Source organism: Sinocyclocheilus grahami, unplaced genomic scaffold, assembly GCF_001515645.1.
Source record: "Sinocyclocheilus grahami isolate Dianchi unplaced genomic scaffold, SAMN03320097.WGS_v1.1 scaffold49.1, whole genome shotgun sequence".
Lineage (NCBI taxonomy): Eukaryota > Metazoa > Chordata > Actinopteri > Cypriniformes > Cyprinidae > Sinocyclocheilus > Sinocyclocheilus grahami.
This window is the reverse complement of record NW_015505228.1, coordinates 1809653-1827308: the sequence shown is the minus strand read 5'-3', so window position 1 is coordinate 1827308 and position 17656 is coordinate 1809653. Positions and strand designations below refer to the sequence as shown.

General features: G+C 36.8%; 1 protein-coding gene across 3 annotated transcripts; it reads left to right on the top strand.

Annotated features, from left to right (window-relative positions):
- The first annotated feature begins 3419 nt into the window (after window positions 1-3419).
- mylk5 (myosin, light chain kinase 5) lies at window positions 3420-17656 on the top strand. Of its 3 annotated transcripts, none has more exons than XM_016269121.1 (18): window positions 3420-3628; window positions 3731-3843; window positions 6877-7026; window positions 7698-7850; window positions 8795-8998; window positions 9467-9502; window positions 11110-11237; window positions 11310-11463; window positions 12010-12318; window positions 13367-13463; window positions 13887-14090; window positions 14246-14463; window positions 15176-15299; window positions 15378-15530; window positions 15625-15760; window positions 16828-16912; window positions 17127-17249; window positions 17334-17656. In XM_016269121.1, the coding sequence occupies exons 1-18, from the start codon at window positions 3552-3554 to the stop codon at window positions 17546-17548; spliced, it is 2679 nt and encodes an 892-aa protein (XP_016124607.1). In that variant the 5' UTR covers window positions 3420-3551; the 3' UTR covers window positions 17549-17656. The 3 variants fall into 3 exon arrangements, with proteins under 3 accessions (XP_016124607.1, XP_016124606.1, XP_016124608.1); XM_016269120.1 differs by having other exon boundaries at window positions 3421-3628; window positions 13364-13463; XM_016269122.1 differs by having other exon boundaries at window positions 3560-3843; window positions 13364-13463.

Sequence of the window (17656 nt, the reverse complement as noted above, 5' to 3'; positions counted from 1 at the left end):
TCTTTAAAATATGATAAGACCTCCAAATAACTAGGAAAATATCAAAATGATATGAAACTGTACAAGTAAATATACAACATTGCTTTGTGTTGAATATGTCACTGAAGTGTTGAAACTTTGAAAGAATAAGAGAAACTTCAATTGGAGCATTTTCAGCACATGCCGACATCTGCGGAGAATTACAGCGCTTTGTATTTTAGCCAGACTCTGAGGAAACGTATGAAAATACAACTAAATGCACAAATGAAATAAATCACTGACTAGTTACACAGATCTGCTTCAATATAATGACTGCATGTCACGTCACCATTTTTATATGGCCTTCAGAATCATTAATCAGCTAAAGTATTGTGTTGTTTGGTCATAGATGGATTCTGACATTTGTTTCATTCATCCTTATGTATTTACACTGGCTATACCTACCTATCCAAGCAGGAGCCGGTTTTCAGCCCATATACACCAGGAAAGTCAATAAAAGCTACAGGAGAGACAATGATGCTCATGACAATATGGGAGCGCACAGGTGTGTGTCAGATAGCTCTACTGAAGAGCCACATCAGAGTTACATCAACTTTCATTTAGGTCACAGGTCTTTGAAAAAAACACTGTCAGTGCACACACACTGTCAGACGTTTTCACACTTCCTCATTCTTTCCACTAGAGTGTGCAAAAATTTCTGTTTTTTTTTTTAATTCAGGAAAACAGCAGCAATATTTCAAGGTTTTTACAATGTTATATCATTCGTTTATGGCAACTACTGAAGCCCACTATCTTTATTAGTACATATTTAATATTTATTTCACAAAACACTCAGTTAATAGTTATTTTTGGTCCAATAATAAATTATTACTGCACATTTTAGAGTGGCCTTTTATTGTGGCCAGTCTAAGGCACACCTGTGCAATAATCATGCTGTCTAATCAGCATCTTGATATGCCACACCTGTGAGGTGGATGCATTATCTCGGCAAAGGAGAAGTGCTCACTAACACAGATTTAGACAGATCTGTGAACAATATTTGAGAGAAATAGGCCTTTTGTGTACATAGTAAAAGTCTTAGATCTTTGAGTTCAGCTCATGAAAAATGGGGGCAAAAACAAAAGTGTTGCGTTTATAATTTTGTTCAGTGTATGTCTATAAGCACTAACATTGTTTCCCTGCTTTCTTTTTTTTAAATGTTGAGATTATTATTATTGGTAGTAGTATTATAAATAATAATAATAATAATAATTATTATTATTATTTATTAATTAATAATTGTACTTGTTCATCAATTTACTTTTGAAGCATAAAGTGCTGTCACTTTACTACATTTTGGAAACGTAAAGGAAATCCTCCATGTGTGACTTATGAGTCAAATAGTTATTTGTCAGATGCTTTGTGTTTTGTTTCCAGTTATTCATGGATTGTTTTCCAGGATCTTCCTGTCTACATTCCAGCCATAAGACCTCTAATGGGTTGATTGTGCACTACCTCCTTAAACAGTTAACGGATCACTTCACTTGCTACAACAACAAAAAAAAGAAGCAAATATTTGGCTAGGAAATATTTCAGTAATTTTACTGTAATTTTAGAAGACATTTATTTTCTTTTTGTCTCAATTACACATACAGTTAAACTGTTATTCTGCATTATTGATTCCGAATGAGTCTGAGTCTGTTCACATGTTCAAGGTCTTTAGTGGGATGTTTGGGTTTCTCTGTGGACTGGCATGTCCAAAGCAAACAGCTCCTCATCCCATACCACTGCACACACACAAAGATGAGAAAGGGAGTTTTGTTCAGTTTACCTATCTGATTTTCACACTGATTTTTGTTCATTACACTCCTTAAAAATGTTTGGTGTGCAGTTCAAATGCTGTTTATATACAAGTTACTCTTTAGGATCTTTTGATTCTCTGGCTTAATGGCTGGTTCACATCGACCCAACAAACATCAATAGTTCAAACTGTCTTAAGTTGCCTGTTTGGAAACATAACTGTCATTTTCACACTGACTCAATAAAACCCAGTGACCACTGGAATGTTTGTTAGAATGAACTCGCATTTATATGCCATCACTGATACAAATGCCAAGTTCTGTCATGAAACTCTAGATGGCGCAGGCTGATGAGTCGTTAACACAAACTGATTATATTCCCAGCGTTAAAACTACTTGGCAAAAGCTGATTAGTTCATGTTGAATACACAGCCAATGAGCTTGCTGCTTTACATATAAATGACTAGTTAGCATTCAGTACTGCAGCTCACAGCGCACTTTTAGAGTTCCTCTGAAACCCTCCACCTCCCCAGCTCCACCTGTATAGATCTGCTACGGGTTTTGTATGCTATTTTTGCAGAGGCAGTATGTCTTAAATACTCACAGCACTGTATCGGCGTATGTATTGGCAGTAGCAAGTTCCTGTACTTGCTTTGTAGCAGCAGCAATAATCTACAATAACAACAATAACCAACAGCAGCATAGTAGCAGATCTATTCCGCCAAGACCAAATACATTAATATTGTTATATCCATTACCATGCTAAAATCTTCAGAGAGTTGTCATGATAGAAATGTACATAACTGATCAATGAAACTACCCCCAGAGCAGTCAAATAACCACACTACTGTACAAAAGTTTGGGGTTAGTACAATTTTTTAAAATAAATTAATTTGACGAAGTGACAGTAAAGACATTAACAATTCAAAAGTATTTTTATTTCAAATAAATTAAGTTCTTTTGAACTTTTTTCAAAAAATTTATTTTTAAGCAGCACAACTGTTTTTAACATTGATATGAAGTGTTTCTTGAGCAGCAAATTAGCATATTAGAATACTTTCTGAAGGACATTGAAGACTAGAGTAATGGCTGCTGAAATTCCTTGTTATCACAGGAATAAAATACATTTGAAAATATATCAAAATAGAAAAAAATTATATGAAAGTGTAATAATATTTTACAGTGTTACCATTTTTATGGCATTTTTAATCAAATCAATGCAACGAGACGTATGTCAAAAACATTAAAAAAATTACGGACCCCAAACTTTTGAACCGTTTTCATCTTTAAATGTACTTGCGGGCTCACCGAGTCCAGTGAGACTTTTTTTCTTTTATTAGAAACAAACAGACAACCAAAGTTCAACTGATAACGTGACAGCAATTACAGAGGGAAAAGGCATGGGGAATGCCTTTGACCTTTGATTCAGTTTCAAATCTGTTACTTGTGTATCTTTGTCTCCCTTTTCACACAAACAATCCCATTCCCACCCACACACTGGGAATGTCTCCCAGAGGATGCTGGGGCTTAAACATGACACACAATAGTTTACTTTTCAGAATCACTAGTAAATATAACATACACTCGCTCTCTCTTATCACCACTTCTCTCTCTCTCTTACCACAGTCACAATATGTGTGAAAAGAAACCGTGTTAAAGATATACGGTGAAATGTTGTGATAGTTGCGGGTGGGGTTTGTGACAAGGCGCTGAGTCGAACCCAGCTAGAGGACAGTGTTCTGCAGACCGATTGAATGAGGCTTCAGTCACGGGGAGGAGCCAGAAACTAAAGAGATGCAGAGAACAGCTCAGGACAGAGGACATGTGTGCATAGCAGAGACTCAGAGACACAGGAAAATACGAGCCACCTGATAAGAAAGCTGGGAAATGACTTGGATTTTATGAAACTGGTATGTACTGATAGGAGAAATGAGTATTGCTGATGGGAAGACACGTTATGTGTCCACATTCAGGATACAGCTGTCAAGCTCCCAGTCAAAGGGGGACAACGGACAAGTGTCCCAACCCGCACTCATCCCCACAATCACCACAGACGTGAAGAAGCCTGGAGAGACATCCAATGCAGGCAAGTCTGGACATTTCTTGCAGCTACACACAGGTTTGTGAGTGAGTGAGTGTGTCTGTCAGTATTTGCATACTCAAGAGAGCCTATTTGTGTTTGTATATGCAAGCTGGTTGGATTCTTGACTATAAAAACATGTTGAGGTTAACATGGTCTGTACTTGCGGTTTAATAGGTGATCTCTGCAGGAAGCATTGTTCTTAAAACAAGCCCTCTCAAGAGTTGTCATGGTTAATAATCAGTGTTCATGCAGCAGACATCAGAGACTGACAGGCACTTTGTTTTCACTTTCACTGCATTTGGATAATAATCAAGTGATGGAGGAGTTCAGTGTACAACTGCATTCAGCCAGATTTAGATGGGGAAATCCTGAAACCTCTTATGTTTGACTTCACACCATGTGATATGCCTGAATGGATTCGTTTTTTACTTAATCTGATATTTTAGGGTCCAAAAATGCTTCTATTTTTATTTCATGATACCTCAAGGATCTATTTGTACTTTATCTAGTCCAGGGATTCTCAATCTTTTTCATTTGATTGTGCAAAGCAATATTCAAAAGCCTCTCATATAAACAATAATAATTTTTCTGGTATGTTCTGCTGTGGATATGACAAAGCCACTTTGATCTTAAGAGTTTGTATTAACAGAAATGGGGAATTCATTAAGCACATTTATTCTTCTGACTGCAGAAGTTACAAGAGATGTCTATTAAATTAAAAACAAAAACAGTTCAACAGTTGATGAGGGGAATAATTATATGTTGTCTTTTATTATTTTAAGATTTAAAGAATTAGAATGAGAATTGAATAAGCATTTAGAAAAATCATACGATTTTTAATTATTTGAATGAAACTATAATTGTAATCTTTAATTTAAATAATCCTTGAAAGCTTTCTAAGGTGCCCTTGTGGACATATAGTCCCCTTGTTGACGACCTCTGATTTAACTCATACTAACTTTTGTTATTGTAACTTAATTTGTCAGGTTTATTTAATTAGATTCAACATTTCTGAAAAACATAAAAACAGGTCGTATAGATGTTGCAACATGAATCACATTTAGGTTATCTAAAAAAGCATTTTCATTTCGTCTTCATTTTACATCATTAATTTACTTTGTTTAAGAGGAAATGTTCCCAAACTTAAAGCTTTCTGTGCATTTCCAGGTTTAAATGGGGAAAAAAATAAAATTTTTAAAGTGGTCTCAGACTTTGGAACCCCACTGTATCTTATCTGTCTCAGGACACAAATTACTGGCCAGGCAAGAGGTCACTATTGGCAGGAAATTCCTTCCTTGCTAATTTGAACAGCAGGCTTTTGTTTTGTTTTCTGCACCGGTTTGTGTGGAACATGTATGTTTGATGCTAGTGCTCTACTCTAACTGCACAATTACAACACTGCAGTTCCTTCCTTTCATTTCTTAGATCTTATCACCTGATACAAGACAGCTGAAGTACAAAGAATGAAACTTAAAAGATTTCAGTTTGCTCTTCATAGAACTGTAGAGTCACCATTTTATTTTTCCGATGCAGTGAGTTGCCAGAACAACCAGTACAAAAAATTAAAAAGACTTGTTTGCATGCACAAACAAGGATTACATGGTTACATTAGGCCAGGGCAAAAGACAGCAGATCATGTGATCTACCAGGTCAGTGAGGACAAAAGTGTTTGCTCCCATGTTAATACAACAAAGAGGACTAGAATGACTTGTTCCTTGAACTGAAATTACATCTCATACCTCCTTTAGCTTATACCTTAATTGAGATTAAGAAGACCAGATCAATTATGTGTACAAGAGGCAGCATCACAAATACAAAATACAAAAAATGGGCCTGTCACATTTTAAAGTTACTAAACACAAATGCTTATGGGAGGTTAATTATAGTATACAAGGCTCCGCCCACAGCGGTAAGTGCCAGTATTTTAAACAGAAACCGGTTTGTTGGAGGAGTGTCAGATGAGATCACAGTTTAGCTCAAGCCTGTGGTCTGATTTCAATCCGCTCTTTTGAGTCACAATTAACTTTTGTTAGTTATGTTGTACTTTTGCTATTATAATCGCTTTGTTTACTTTTGGCATTGTTGCTTTTTGTCATTTTTACGTGGTGCTTCTGGTGTTTCTAGACAGAAGGTGTGATAGCGAGGATGTTGAAACATACAGGCACATCTCTTCAGCTGCTCTCTTCATTTATATGAGCCTTGTTTCTTCCTGTGTGAACGTATTGTTAAACACTATACAAGTCTATGATTCACAAGTCTATATATGAATGTTATTTGCTATTGCAAAAAGAATCATCATCATCATCATAAGATTTAAAAGGTATTAAAACCTTATATTAATTTACTAAATAAATACCAAACATTATCTTATTCCTTTTACAATTGTTTTAACATAATAACATGATTATTATTAGTAATGCATAAAACATGCTGACAACAATGTGCAGCTGGAACAGAACACAGCAGAGAAGTGGAAGTGTATTGACTTGTATTATATTTAAGCAATATCCCCCTCGGGACTGCAACAGCACTTGTATGTGTGATGCTGCTTTTATGCAAGAGTTCAATAAACAAGTAATATTGAGAAACTTACATTTTAGACAAAGTATTGCCAAGTGTTTTGTATATTTTTGCTCCCCCAATGAAAAATGAAAAATCCGAATGAAGCAACATTCTCCATTCAACAAATAGCTCTGGCATTCCTCACGTCATTTTGTCAATTAGACCTGCTCTCTTGATTGCTTAACACAAATGTCTCCTTATGGAGATAATAAATGATGAATTATGATGATGATGAATCTGTGTTTTGAACAGATTGGTTGAGTAAACAATTCAATGATTTATTCATAGACTCATTTCGTTCCTCAAAGAATGAGGGTGTTGCAAGGAATCAGCTTAATGAATCATTTAACGACTCATTCATAAAGACAGCTCTTTGTTGCCTCCTACTGTGATTCGAAATTCAAAAACCATACTTCAATGTAGTATAATAAATATATACGACTAATCTCATTCTGCTTTCTTCTGTCAAGCTAGTGAGTAGTAAACACAGCCATACTAGTGGTCTGGATCCACCCCTTTTCACGGAGCCCCTTGAGGACTGCATAGTGGATGAAGGAAATGACATCACACTGAAAGGGACTATCACAGGAAGCCAGCCAATAAGTGTTTCCTGGCTTCATAATGGCGAGTTCAGTTTTTTCTTTATATTGATTTTGCTGCTTGAAGCATACGAGTCTGATTAAGAATAATGTACTTTAACTGTAGATATGTGACCCTGGAGCACAAAACCAGTTTTAAGTCGCTGGGGTATATTTGCAGCAATATCCAACAATACATTGTATGGGTCAAAATTATAGATTTTTCTTTTATGCCTAAAATCATTAGGATATTAAGTAAAGATCATGTTCCATGAAGATATTTAGCAAATTTCCTACTGTAAATATATCAAAACTTAATTTTTGGCCAAATATTGTCCTATCCTAACAACCATACATCAATGGAAAGCTTATTTATTCAGCTTTCAGATGATTTATAAATCTCAATTTCGAAAAATTTACACTTATGACTGGTTTTGTGGTGCAGGGTCACAAATATGACTCAATATATATAAATATGTGTTTGTATGCACATTTGTTATGATTTCATCTGCAAGTTCCTGCTTCTGGAGTTAGTCATTTAAATTGTTCAATCAAATTCAAATAAAATGAGTCCCGCACAGTTCAGTTACAAACAAAGAAACATTATTTTCAAGTTTTTAAAACTTCTAAAATTCTATCTCTTCATAATGCCACAAACTCACTCCTTCTATTGCTTTGTCTCCCTCTTTCTGTCCATTTGTACCACAACCATTTCAGGTGAGCCTGTGCTGTTTGGAAAATCCTCATTAGAGGGAGGAGTGGTGACTTTGGTAGTTAGGGAATGTCTCCCAGAGGATGCTGGGGCTTATACATGTGTGGCCGAAAACACAGCAGGAAAAACATCCAGCAGCTCAGCAGTGTGTGTGAGAGGTAAATATGAACTCAAATTCAACATATATATGGGGCCATACACTCTTAAAAATAAAGGTGCTTAATAGGTTCTTCAAAGCGATGCCATAGAACAGGGGTTCTCAAACCTCTCCAAGAAGTACCCCCAGCACTGCACATTTTGTATGTCTCCCTATATCTGACACACCCACTTCAGGTCTTGCAGTCTCCACTAATGAGCTGATGAGTTGAATCAGGTGTGATAGATATGTACATTTCAGAAAATGTGAGTGGTGCTTGCCGTGGCAAAACTTGGCAGTCGGTTGCTAAGGTGTTGTGGGTGGTTGCTAGGGTGTTGCTATGCGTTTGCTAGGGTACCTAGGGTGGTTGCTAGGGCCGTTGCTATGCGTTTGCTAGGGTACTCGGGGTGGTTGATAGGGCCGTTGCTATGCGGTTGCTAGGGTACTCGGGCTGGTTGCTAGGGCGGTTGCTAGGGTACCTGGGGAGGTTGCTAGGGTGTTGCTATGCGGTTGCTAGGGTACCTAGGAGACATACAAAATGTGCAGGGCAGGGGGTACTCCAGGACAGGTTTGAGAACCACTGCCATAGAAGAACCGTTTTTGGATCCACAAAGAACCATTCAGTCAAAGATTCTTTAAAAAACCATCTCTTTCTTACCTTTTTATAATCTGAAGAACCTTCTTTCGCCACAAAGAGCCTTTTGTGAAACAGAAAGGTTCTTCAGATGTTAAAGGTATGGCATCGTGAAGCACCTTTATTTTTAAGAGTGTATATGGCCTAGTTCCATTACTAGCACGATGCAGGTGTTTCTGTTTATATCATATACAGACGTGTGAATTGACAGGGTTATCAATGTTAATTACCTTGTCTAATGCCATTCTCTCTATCTCTCTCTCTCTGATTTAATTATTTACTTTCCGTTTGCTCCTCATGCAACCACACCATATGAACCAAATCAATTGCAGACTATGAAACAATCATTGGGATCCGTAACAATATTGCCAACACATCTCACTCTCATCCTAATTCCTCTCATCCTCACACTCCTGACATGCTAAGCGGGGTCTTAAACTCCTCTCAGAAGGTCCCAGATGACATCAGTGTTTTTAAAGGCCCACAGTCACCTCAGACAGGAAGTCCTATAGCAAGCTCTCCAGCACTCAAGAGAGGTATGTCACAAATAATGGCCCTACCCTCAAAGTAATCTCATGCATTTAAGTGTAGGAAATGTAATTTAACACATGGAACATTTTTGTTCCTCCAAAGCTCCCATATCACTGTCATTAGGGTGTTGTCACTTGCTAATACTGTTTTATTCCAAATCTAATTATTCCATGTAATTATTATGCATAGTTTATATATTAGTTTATGTAAGAATAAACTCTGTACAAAAACATACAAATAATAAACGTACAAATATACAAAGAGCATTTCCTGACCAATTGACATACTAATGGTTTTATGTTGAGCATTTCCTCTTTAATCTGTTGAATATTTTTCCTAGACACGCACACCTGATCACTTGACTCCTCCCTTATATGATAGGCAAAGCTAATGTTATCTGTTGCATGCTCTTTAACACAAAAGCACCCACACCGGACAGCTGATTCTTGACATATTTCTGTGTCTTGTTACAGAGGTGCTTGTCAAAAGAAGGAGCAGCTCAGGTACAGGTAAGACCATCATCATGTCTGTCCTGCACTTTCACTTTTACTTTTGCTCTTTTTTAGATCCTTGATTCAAAATGTTTACTTGTTCTTGTCCTTCATACTGTAACTTAATAGCTGAATTGCAGATTTTCTGTTACTTTTTTGGATTCTTTCAAGTGATTCTCCTTTCTTGAAGGCCATGTGATCCATAGCCTCCCACACCCATGCCTTCTTTACTTTATATTCTAATAACACCATGTTTTTAATGCATTTTGTCTAGAATTGCGAGTTAAAGTATAACCACCGTGACCTGCTGTGTCATTTGCTCCGAGCAGTCTGTGTTTTACTCCACTGATCTTGGCTTCCAGATTGTCTGGCCCCTTCAGAGTCTGTTAGTGTTGTGCACAGTAAAACAGGAAACAGACTAATGTTTACCTTAGGAATGACTTTATTCCCTTTAAACACTGTAATCCTTCTTGTCCAAAGAAATATTCTTCGAAAAACCTAACATTTAACATCAAATTGTGTTTTAGTTTAAATCCTTTCTGTCTGGATTTGTAGCTTACAGAGAGGTAAACAATTGTATCTGCTCACATACTGATCAGACTGACGCATAAAAAAAAGAATTTCCCAAATTATAAGCATCAAAACATTCAATGTCACTTTAAGATGTTATCATATTTTCTTTGGTACTTCTGTTTGTAATTGGGCCGGGCACTTAAGCACTGAATGATGGTTGTTTTCTTTCAGTCATTTGATCTTTCATGTAAAACACACTGCTATCTGTGGTCAGTCTGTATTAATAATAGGTCTGTTTAAAGACCATTAGCTGGTCAAGTTCAGCTGAGTGTGTTGATTTGAATAATTGCAGTTTCTGTTTGCTTTCATATTTATCACGTACACAGTATATGCGACAGCCTTCCTGTTGCTCAGACTGAGCAAGGTGACAATGCCAAGGTCATGGTTTCAATTCCCAGGGAAAGCAATAACTGATAAAAAAAAAATATCTTGAATGCAATGTAAATTGCTTTGGATAAAAGCATCTGCCAAATGCATGAATGTACATGTAAATATGATCCCAGAACTAATTCTTAATATCTGTACTGTGTGAGAGAAGGAAAATACCATTGATTTTTATCTTGTATAATGAAAAAGTAATGTTTTGTGTGAAAGCTAGAATAGTTTGAATGTACACTGATTATTTATGAATGAATGAATGATGCATTTATATAGCGCTTTATTGTGTATTGTTGTACACCCAAAGCGCTTTACAATCATATGGGGGGGTCTCTCCTCAACCACCACCAATGGTATAAATATTCATTTATAAATGAATAAACATTTTATATAAAATTATATGTATTACAAATAATTGTAATTAATTGAAGTTTTGAAGAAAATTGTTTATATTGTCCTATTTTCTTGCATTTTTATTTCTATTTTAATATAATATAAATATACAGTCTTTTTTGAAAAATTCAGAGAAATTGATAATAACTTAATATTAAAATCGGTGAAGCAAAAGCCTCCCTTTTCTCTCCATTTAATCTTTTTGTTGTCCAGACAAAATAACGGAGACATTAAAGAGGTCTCATTTGTGATACTCAGCACCTGTGTTTTTGTGTTTACAGCACCTCCTCTGCAGTTTGTAGATCCATTAGATCGTCTGGAGGTGCATGTTGGAGAGACGGCCCGTTTGAAGTGTGTGTTCAAAGGCAGCTCTCCTGTAGCTTCTTGCTGGGTCTATAACAAAAAAGAGGTACATAAGAACACAACACAATCCAGACATGTTGCAATCTGTTTGTGTGTATAATGTTGTGTCTTTCTGAAGGTGGTGGAAAGCTCTAGGTTTCATATTGAGTCCTGCAATGAAAGCAGTTCTCTAGTGATTTCCGAAGCCCTTCCTGAGGACTCTGGACGTTACACGATATTTGTACGAGATCGCAAAAGTTCAGCCCAACACACAGTGACCCTGAATGTCATTGGTAAGGTCAGACAATCCTCAGCTGTTATTTGGGTCATGATGCTCATTTCTATTGCTCAGATCTACTGTAAGTTATTCAAAAATGCTATTTATATAGGCAATGACATGAATATACATTTTATTGATTAGCATGTTTTCAGTTAATACATTTAAATTAATTTGTATATTTTTGTCAAATAAAAATGTAAAGTTCCATTCACACTAAGAATAATAACTATAAAGATTACTATATCAATAACTATATTAGCATCCACCCCTTTGCAACTTTAAAATATTCATATATTTAAAATTTTACCTAACATTAGTTAATTTCTTTGACTTTTTAAATTAAAAGACACTGTTTGTGTTAAATGGAGAAACCCTATATAATAAATATTCCTGATATTCATGACTCAAAAATTAAGCATACATATTTTAACCTAAGTGTTGTTAATTTAAATCTAAATTAAGTAGTCTGTGTACTCTCAATTCCTGGAATTATTAAATAAAATGTTTATGAAAACTGTATAACCATTTGATGATTGGTATGTTTGTGTGTTTTATCCAGACCTGCCTCAGCCGCCGGCCTCCTGTCCCGTGGCATATGTCCTCTCCCCTCACTCTCTGGTTTTGTCCTGGTCTGGGCCGTCTTACGATGGCGGCAGTGCTGTGACGGGATACGTGGTGGAGGTTTGTGAAAGCCCAGGTGCGACTGACCAGTGGAGAGAGCTCACAGCCCAGTGCAAGAGCACCTCGCTCAGGGTGACCTCAGGACTCCAGCCTCAAGGAGAATACTGCTTCCGGGTCAGGGCCTGTAACGCTGTGGGGGTCAGCGAACCCAGCCAAGAGTCCCAGCCAATCAGGATGGACAACCCAGGTGAGGTTGTTTAATTATTATTTTTTAATTATATAAAAGTTTTGATGACTTAAACAAATGGTTCACCCAAAAATGACTATTTGCTGAAAATGTATTCACCCTCGGGCCATCCAAGATGTAGATGAGTTTGTTTCTTCATCAGAACAGATTTGGAGAAGTTCAGCATTGCACCACTTGCTCACCAATGGATGCTTTGCAGTTTGCAGTGAATGGGTGCCGTCAGAATGAGAGTCCAAACAACTATAAAAACATCAGTAATGTTTTGTAAAGCAAAAGGCTGCATGTTTGTAAGAAACAAATCCATCAAGATGTTTTTAACTTCAAACATTTGCGACAGGCTAAATGACGAGTCATCTATTTCTAAAATGGCTTCCTCCAATGAAAAAGTCATCTTATCTCAATCAACAGAGAAATATGCTCAGATCAAGCACAGTTTACAAGCATAAACAGTCTAAAACAGGACTAAACAAATATGTCAGTGGATTTTGATGTGAGAGGACAACAGGGGATGAACTTTTTTCACTAGAGGAAGTGTTATTATGGATTATGGTTTAAAGTTAAAATGCCTTATAGATGGATTGTGTTTTTTACAAACACACAGCTTTTCACTTCACAACATGTTCATTGATGAATTCGAGTCATGTCAATTACTTGTGGATTACTGTGATGTTTTATCATTGGTGAGCAAGTGATGTAACGCTATATTTCTCCAAATATTTTCCATTGAAGAAACAAGCTCATCTACATCTTGACTGGCCTGAGGGTAAATAGATGTTCAGCCACTTTTCATTTTTGGTGAACTATTCCTGTAATGTATCTTTTACGCTATAGATCAATTGCTCGTCATTATATTTGTTAATGCAGCACTCTATTTGCTTGTAATTTTAAGATAATCTCTTCGCACAATTTATGGGAACAAGGCTCAGCAACCAAATTGTAAACAGGAAGAACATGTTTAAAGTCATTACCAAAGGGTATGCAATCTAAGAGAGTTAGGCTTTGTGTTGAGGTCCCACGGTAAATGAAAGCATGTTGTCTTTCAAAGGAGAGCCCTGTGACGAGAAACCAGTGGAGTATGTGGCTGTGACCATCAACACGGAGGATAAACTTACTGACCACTATAATGTCCATGAAAAACTCGGAGTGTAAGTATCCTTATCAAACACACATTTAGCAGGCCTCATAGCTCACATTCACAGGACCAGTCAAGTATAACAAAACTTGCGTGAGTACACGTTCCAACAGGCATACATGCATCAAAAAGAGAAAACAACCCCTATACTTGATTCTGATTCCCAGAAGAATGCAAAATACGACAGGATAGGTTAGGGTCATGTTTTGTCAATTTCGTTGGAAATGACTCATAACCTATAATTCATACTTTTAAGTATGGTGATAAAAGAAATGTTTTCCTGAAAATACTGGTTTAAGGCTGAATATCAAATCCACTTCATTCTCAAGATCTGGATAAATGGGAAGTTAGGATACTGAGAAATAATGATTCGTTAAACATCACAGACTTTGAGTTTGTAAGCATAATTTCATGCTTAATTCTGAATCTTTCTCAGAGGGAAGTTTGGCCAGGTTTTTCGGATGACCCATAAGGAGACGGGCCGTGTTTGTGCTGGAAAGTTCTACAAAGGTCGTCGGACAAAGGAGAGAGAGGCTGCGAGGAAAGAAATAGAGCTAATGAATTTCCTACACCATCCAAAGCTCGTGCAGTGTCTTGCCGCATATGATAACAAGGCTGAGATGGTCATGGTGATGGAATAGTGAGTATCTTGCATGTGGGCGTTTTGAAGGGTGCAATGTTTTTAGAAAAATATTCAGAAATGAGAAATGCCAACAGTGTTCAATGCATTCATTTCAATAGTGTTATTATAATCTTTTGGCACCTACACAGCTTAATCTGTGTGTGTATGTGCAGTGTTGCTGGTGGAGAGCTGTTTGAGCGCATTGTAGATGATAGTTTTGAGCACACCGAAGTGTCCAGTGTGGGCTACATGCGTCAGATTCTGGAGGGGATTCAGTACATGCACCAGCAAAACATTGTCCACCTGGACCTCAAACCTGAGAACATCGTCTGTGTGGACAGAACCGGGATTCAGGTCAAAATCATTGACTTTGGACTCGCTAGCAAGCTGGGTACGAATGTACTGATGATATTGTCAACACAACAACATATGGTATAATAAAATATAATAAAAGAATATGAAATATTAACATTGAATAAAATATATTACCATGCTTAAATATTATTAACATAATAAACATAAAAATAATACAATAATAAAGTGAATGTTTGTGCACAATAACTAAAGGAACACCAAACCATGTTAATAACATGTTTATCTAGACTTTATCTGAATGATGGTAATACCATGGTATTTTTCATAGTATTATCTATGCAAATATTTCTATGGTAAGCTTTCAGTACAATGGTATATAGCAAAGTACCATGGTATGCTGATACACAGAACTTTTTGTAAGGGATCTCTGTGTGAAATGTTTTGAGGGTTATTATAATTATAACTAAAACTACAACTTTTTTTGTTCATTTCAATAAAGTTGAAATAAAATAAAATATAAATACTAGCTGAAAAGCTTAAACTTAATGACAAATTATGCCTTGCCTTAAGTTAAACAACTAAAAATGAATTCAATTAAAATCAAATTAAACCTAAATAGTAATAGCTTATCAAATTAACAAAACAACAACAGAAAAAAACAAACTAAATTACTAAACATGAACCTAGAATTAAAATGAATACTGAAAATATATATATATTAATGCTAATTCAAAATGTTAATAAAAGCTATAATAATTATAGCAGTGAATGTTTGTTGTATACCTTAGATCCCAACACACCTGTGAAGGTGATGCACGGCACTCCAGAATTTGTTGCTCCAGAGGTCATCAACTATGAGCCCATCTGCCTGGCCACTGACATGTGGAGCATCGGGGTCATCTGCTACATCCTGTGAGTTCAAACACCTTGCTGCTCCCTTGTGGTAAAGAAATGCCATTACATGATCTGAGTCTGCTTGTTCACTTGTAGGTTGAGCGGTGAATCTCCGTTCCAGGGTGAAAGTGACTCAGAGACTCTGACTCTTGTGACAGCAGTGCAGTGGGAGTTTGATGAGGAGAGCTTTGAAGATATCACCGACCTGGCAAAGGATTTCATTAGCTCTCTGCTCAGCAAAGATGTCAGGTGCATTCATATAGGCTACTTATATACTGTCCGTGCACACATCACACAAATGCGTCCGCGCAGATTCATAACTCTGCGTTGAACTTTCTGACAGGCGCAGGATGTCGTGTGAAGAAGCCATGGCTCATTCCTGGTTGGTATATACTTGTGTAGACAACAGCAGCAGCAGCAGCACCAAAACCCTTTCCAAAGACAAGATGAAGAGATTCCTGACTAGGCAGAAGTGGAAGGTTAGTCAGAAACGTGATGAAAAAAAGAACACATAGCAGACATCACTGATTTAACTAGCTTCATTTTTAGCATGGTTTTAACTGCCTGCGTGTTGTTACTTGTACACCTAGTCAAAAGAGTTTACGCATACTTCGAGAGTTCGATTTAAAGTCGGAATAAGGCAATATTTCTTATTTTAAGAATTTTATATAATCGTATCAGTTCGTTTTTCGACAGCCTGAGAAATAAAATTAGACAAATTAGTATTTTTGGACAGCTATAGCCTCGGTGTTGTGCGCATGCTCTTAAAGACTGGTGTCGCACAGTATATTTGGTATTGATCTGAGATCTCTGTATTGACCTGTGAAGCCTACTGTATCCGATTTAATACATAAGGCCTCTAAATTATCAACAAAACTTTGACAAAAAAAATGTTATACTCAATTTTCTACATGCTTTTTGCACTTTTTTTAGCCGTTAAAGGCCATTCTAAACACTGAGGTAGTCGTCCACGTGTTTTACTGTTAAATCTTTAATGAACTTTATAAAGTAAGCATAAGAATAACTTTATTAACTATTTAAATATGATCTTTTACTGTACTAAAGTAACTTTTTGTAGTTATCCATACATTTTTTTTTCAGAAACATCTGTGTCAAATGTATGTAACAAAGGATTTGATCAAAGTTGAGGCTATTTGTACATCTCCCAAACATTGTATTGCATTATATAATCCAATTACAACTACAGAGCTTTGATCATAAAGCTAAGCATTTAAATATCATCTTACTAAGACATATTAATAGGAGAGGAGGAGGGACGACTCATATTTGATATGCATTTTATGTAAGGGGTCTGGTATACCGAATCGCATTGATTTACAATCTATAAGAAATTAAACTTATTTTTGGCTTTATAAATAAGAATGTCTGCACCAAATTGCATTTTTATTCACCATGTTCTTCACTAATCAGTCATTTTTGACCAATTTATTTGAACAACTGACTCATAAGGGTCATACGTTCATTAATCAGATTAAAAAGTGTGCACATAAACTTCATTCTCTTCTTTTTATGATTTTGTATTTAGAAAACTGGCAAAGCTTTGCTGGCTCTGAAGAGGATGGCTATATTGTCTAAACCAGAGGCTTCTGCAAGCTTGAGCCCTGTGGATGGTGAGAAAGGGATCAAACACAAAAGAAAAATCAATGTGCTTCATAAACCAGTGTAAAGCACCGTACCGCAGAATGTCACCAAAATAGATCGTGACATCTCTGACATCTGTGGCTTGTGATATGTCTGACTGAAGATGTCAAACATCTTTTTTTATATTGTGACGGATGTTTTTACAGGTCAATAATACATTTTTCTCGCTTGTTGTTGTTATAGAGACAGAGAAGGCACTGCATTCTCTGGAGTTGAAGCTTCAGAGTAAACCTGAGTTCAGTAAGACTCTATCTGACCTGACTGTCCCGAAGGGCTCCAGCGCCCAGCTCTCCTGTCTCATCACAGGTTGGGACACACCGATGGATGTTCTCCATAGTACATCATGATAAGTCTCTCTTGAAATCACAACTTCTTCTCTCCGTGTTTCAGGTTACCCTGACCCTGAGGTGGTGTGGCTGAAGGCCGGTGAGCTGCTGGAGCTGCAGGAGGAGTGTGTGCAGGTGAACTATGAGGAGGACGGCAGCTGTACTCTCACCTTAGAGAACGTCTCTCCGCACCACAGCGGCCTGTATTCCTGCAAAGCCACTAATGTACTCGGGGAGGCGCTGTGCTCTGCTACTCTTACTGTCCAGCAGATAGACTAACATATGAATTCATAATGCCATAAAAAAAATCACATAAATACACACACCAGACATATTAAAATACACTGATACAATCAATGCCCATATAATTGTGAATTGAATGTTAAA

Bases quoted from the DNA above. Each gene is read 5' to 3' on its own strand.
- mylk5 (XM_016269120.1), top strand. From the start codon at position 3,552: ATGCAGAGAACAGCTCAGGACAGAGGACATGTGTGCATAGCAGAGACT. The intron at 3,629-3,730 runs ATAAGAAAGCTG...GTCCACATTCAG, and splicing joins AGGAAAATACGAGCCACCTG to GATACAGCTGTCAAGCTCCC. The intron at 8,999-9,466 runs GTATGTCACAAA...GTCTTGTTACAG, and splicing joins CTCTCCAGCACTCAAGAGAG to AGGTGCTTGTCAAAAGAAGG.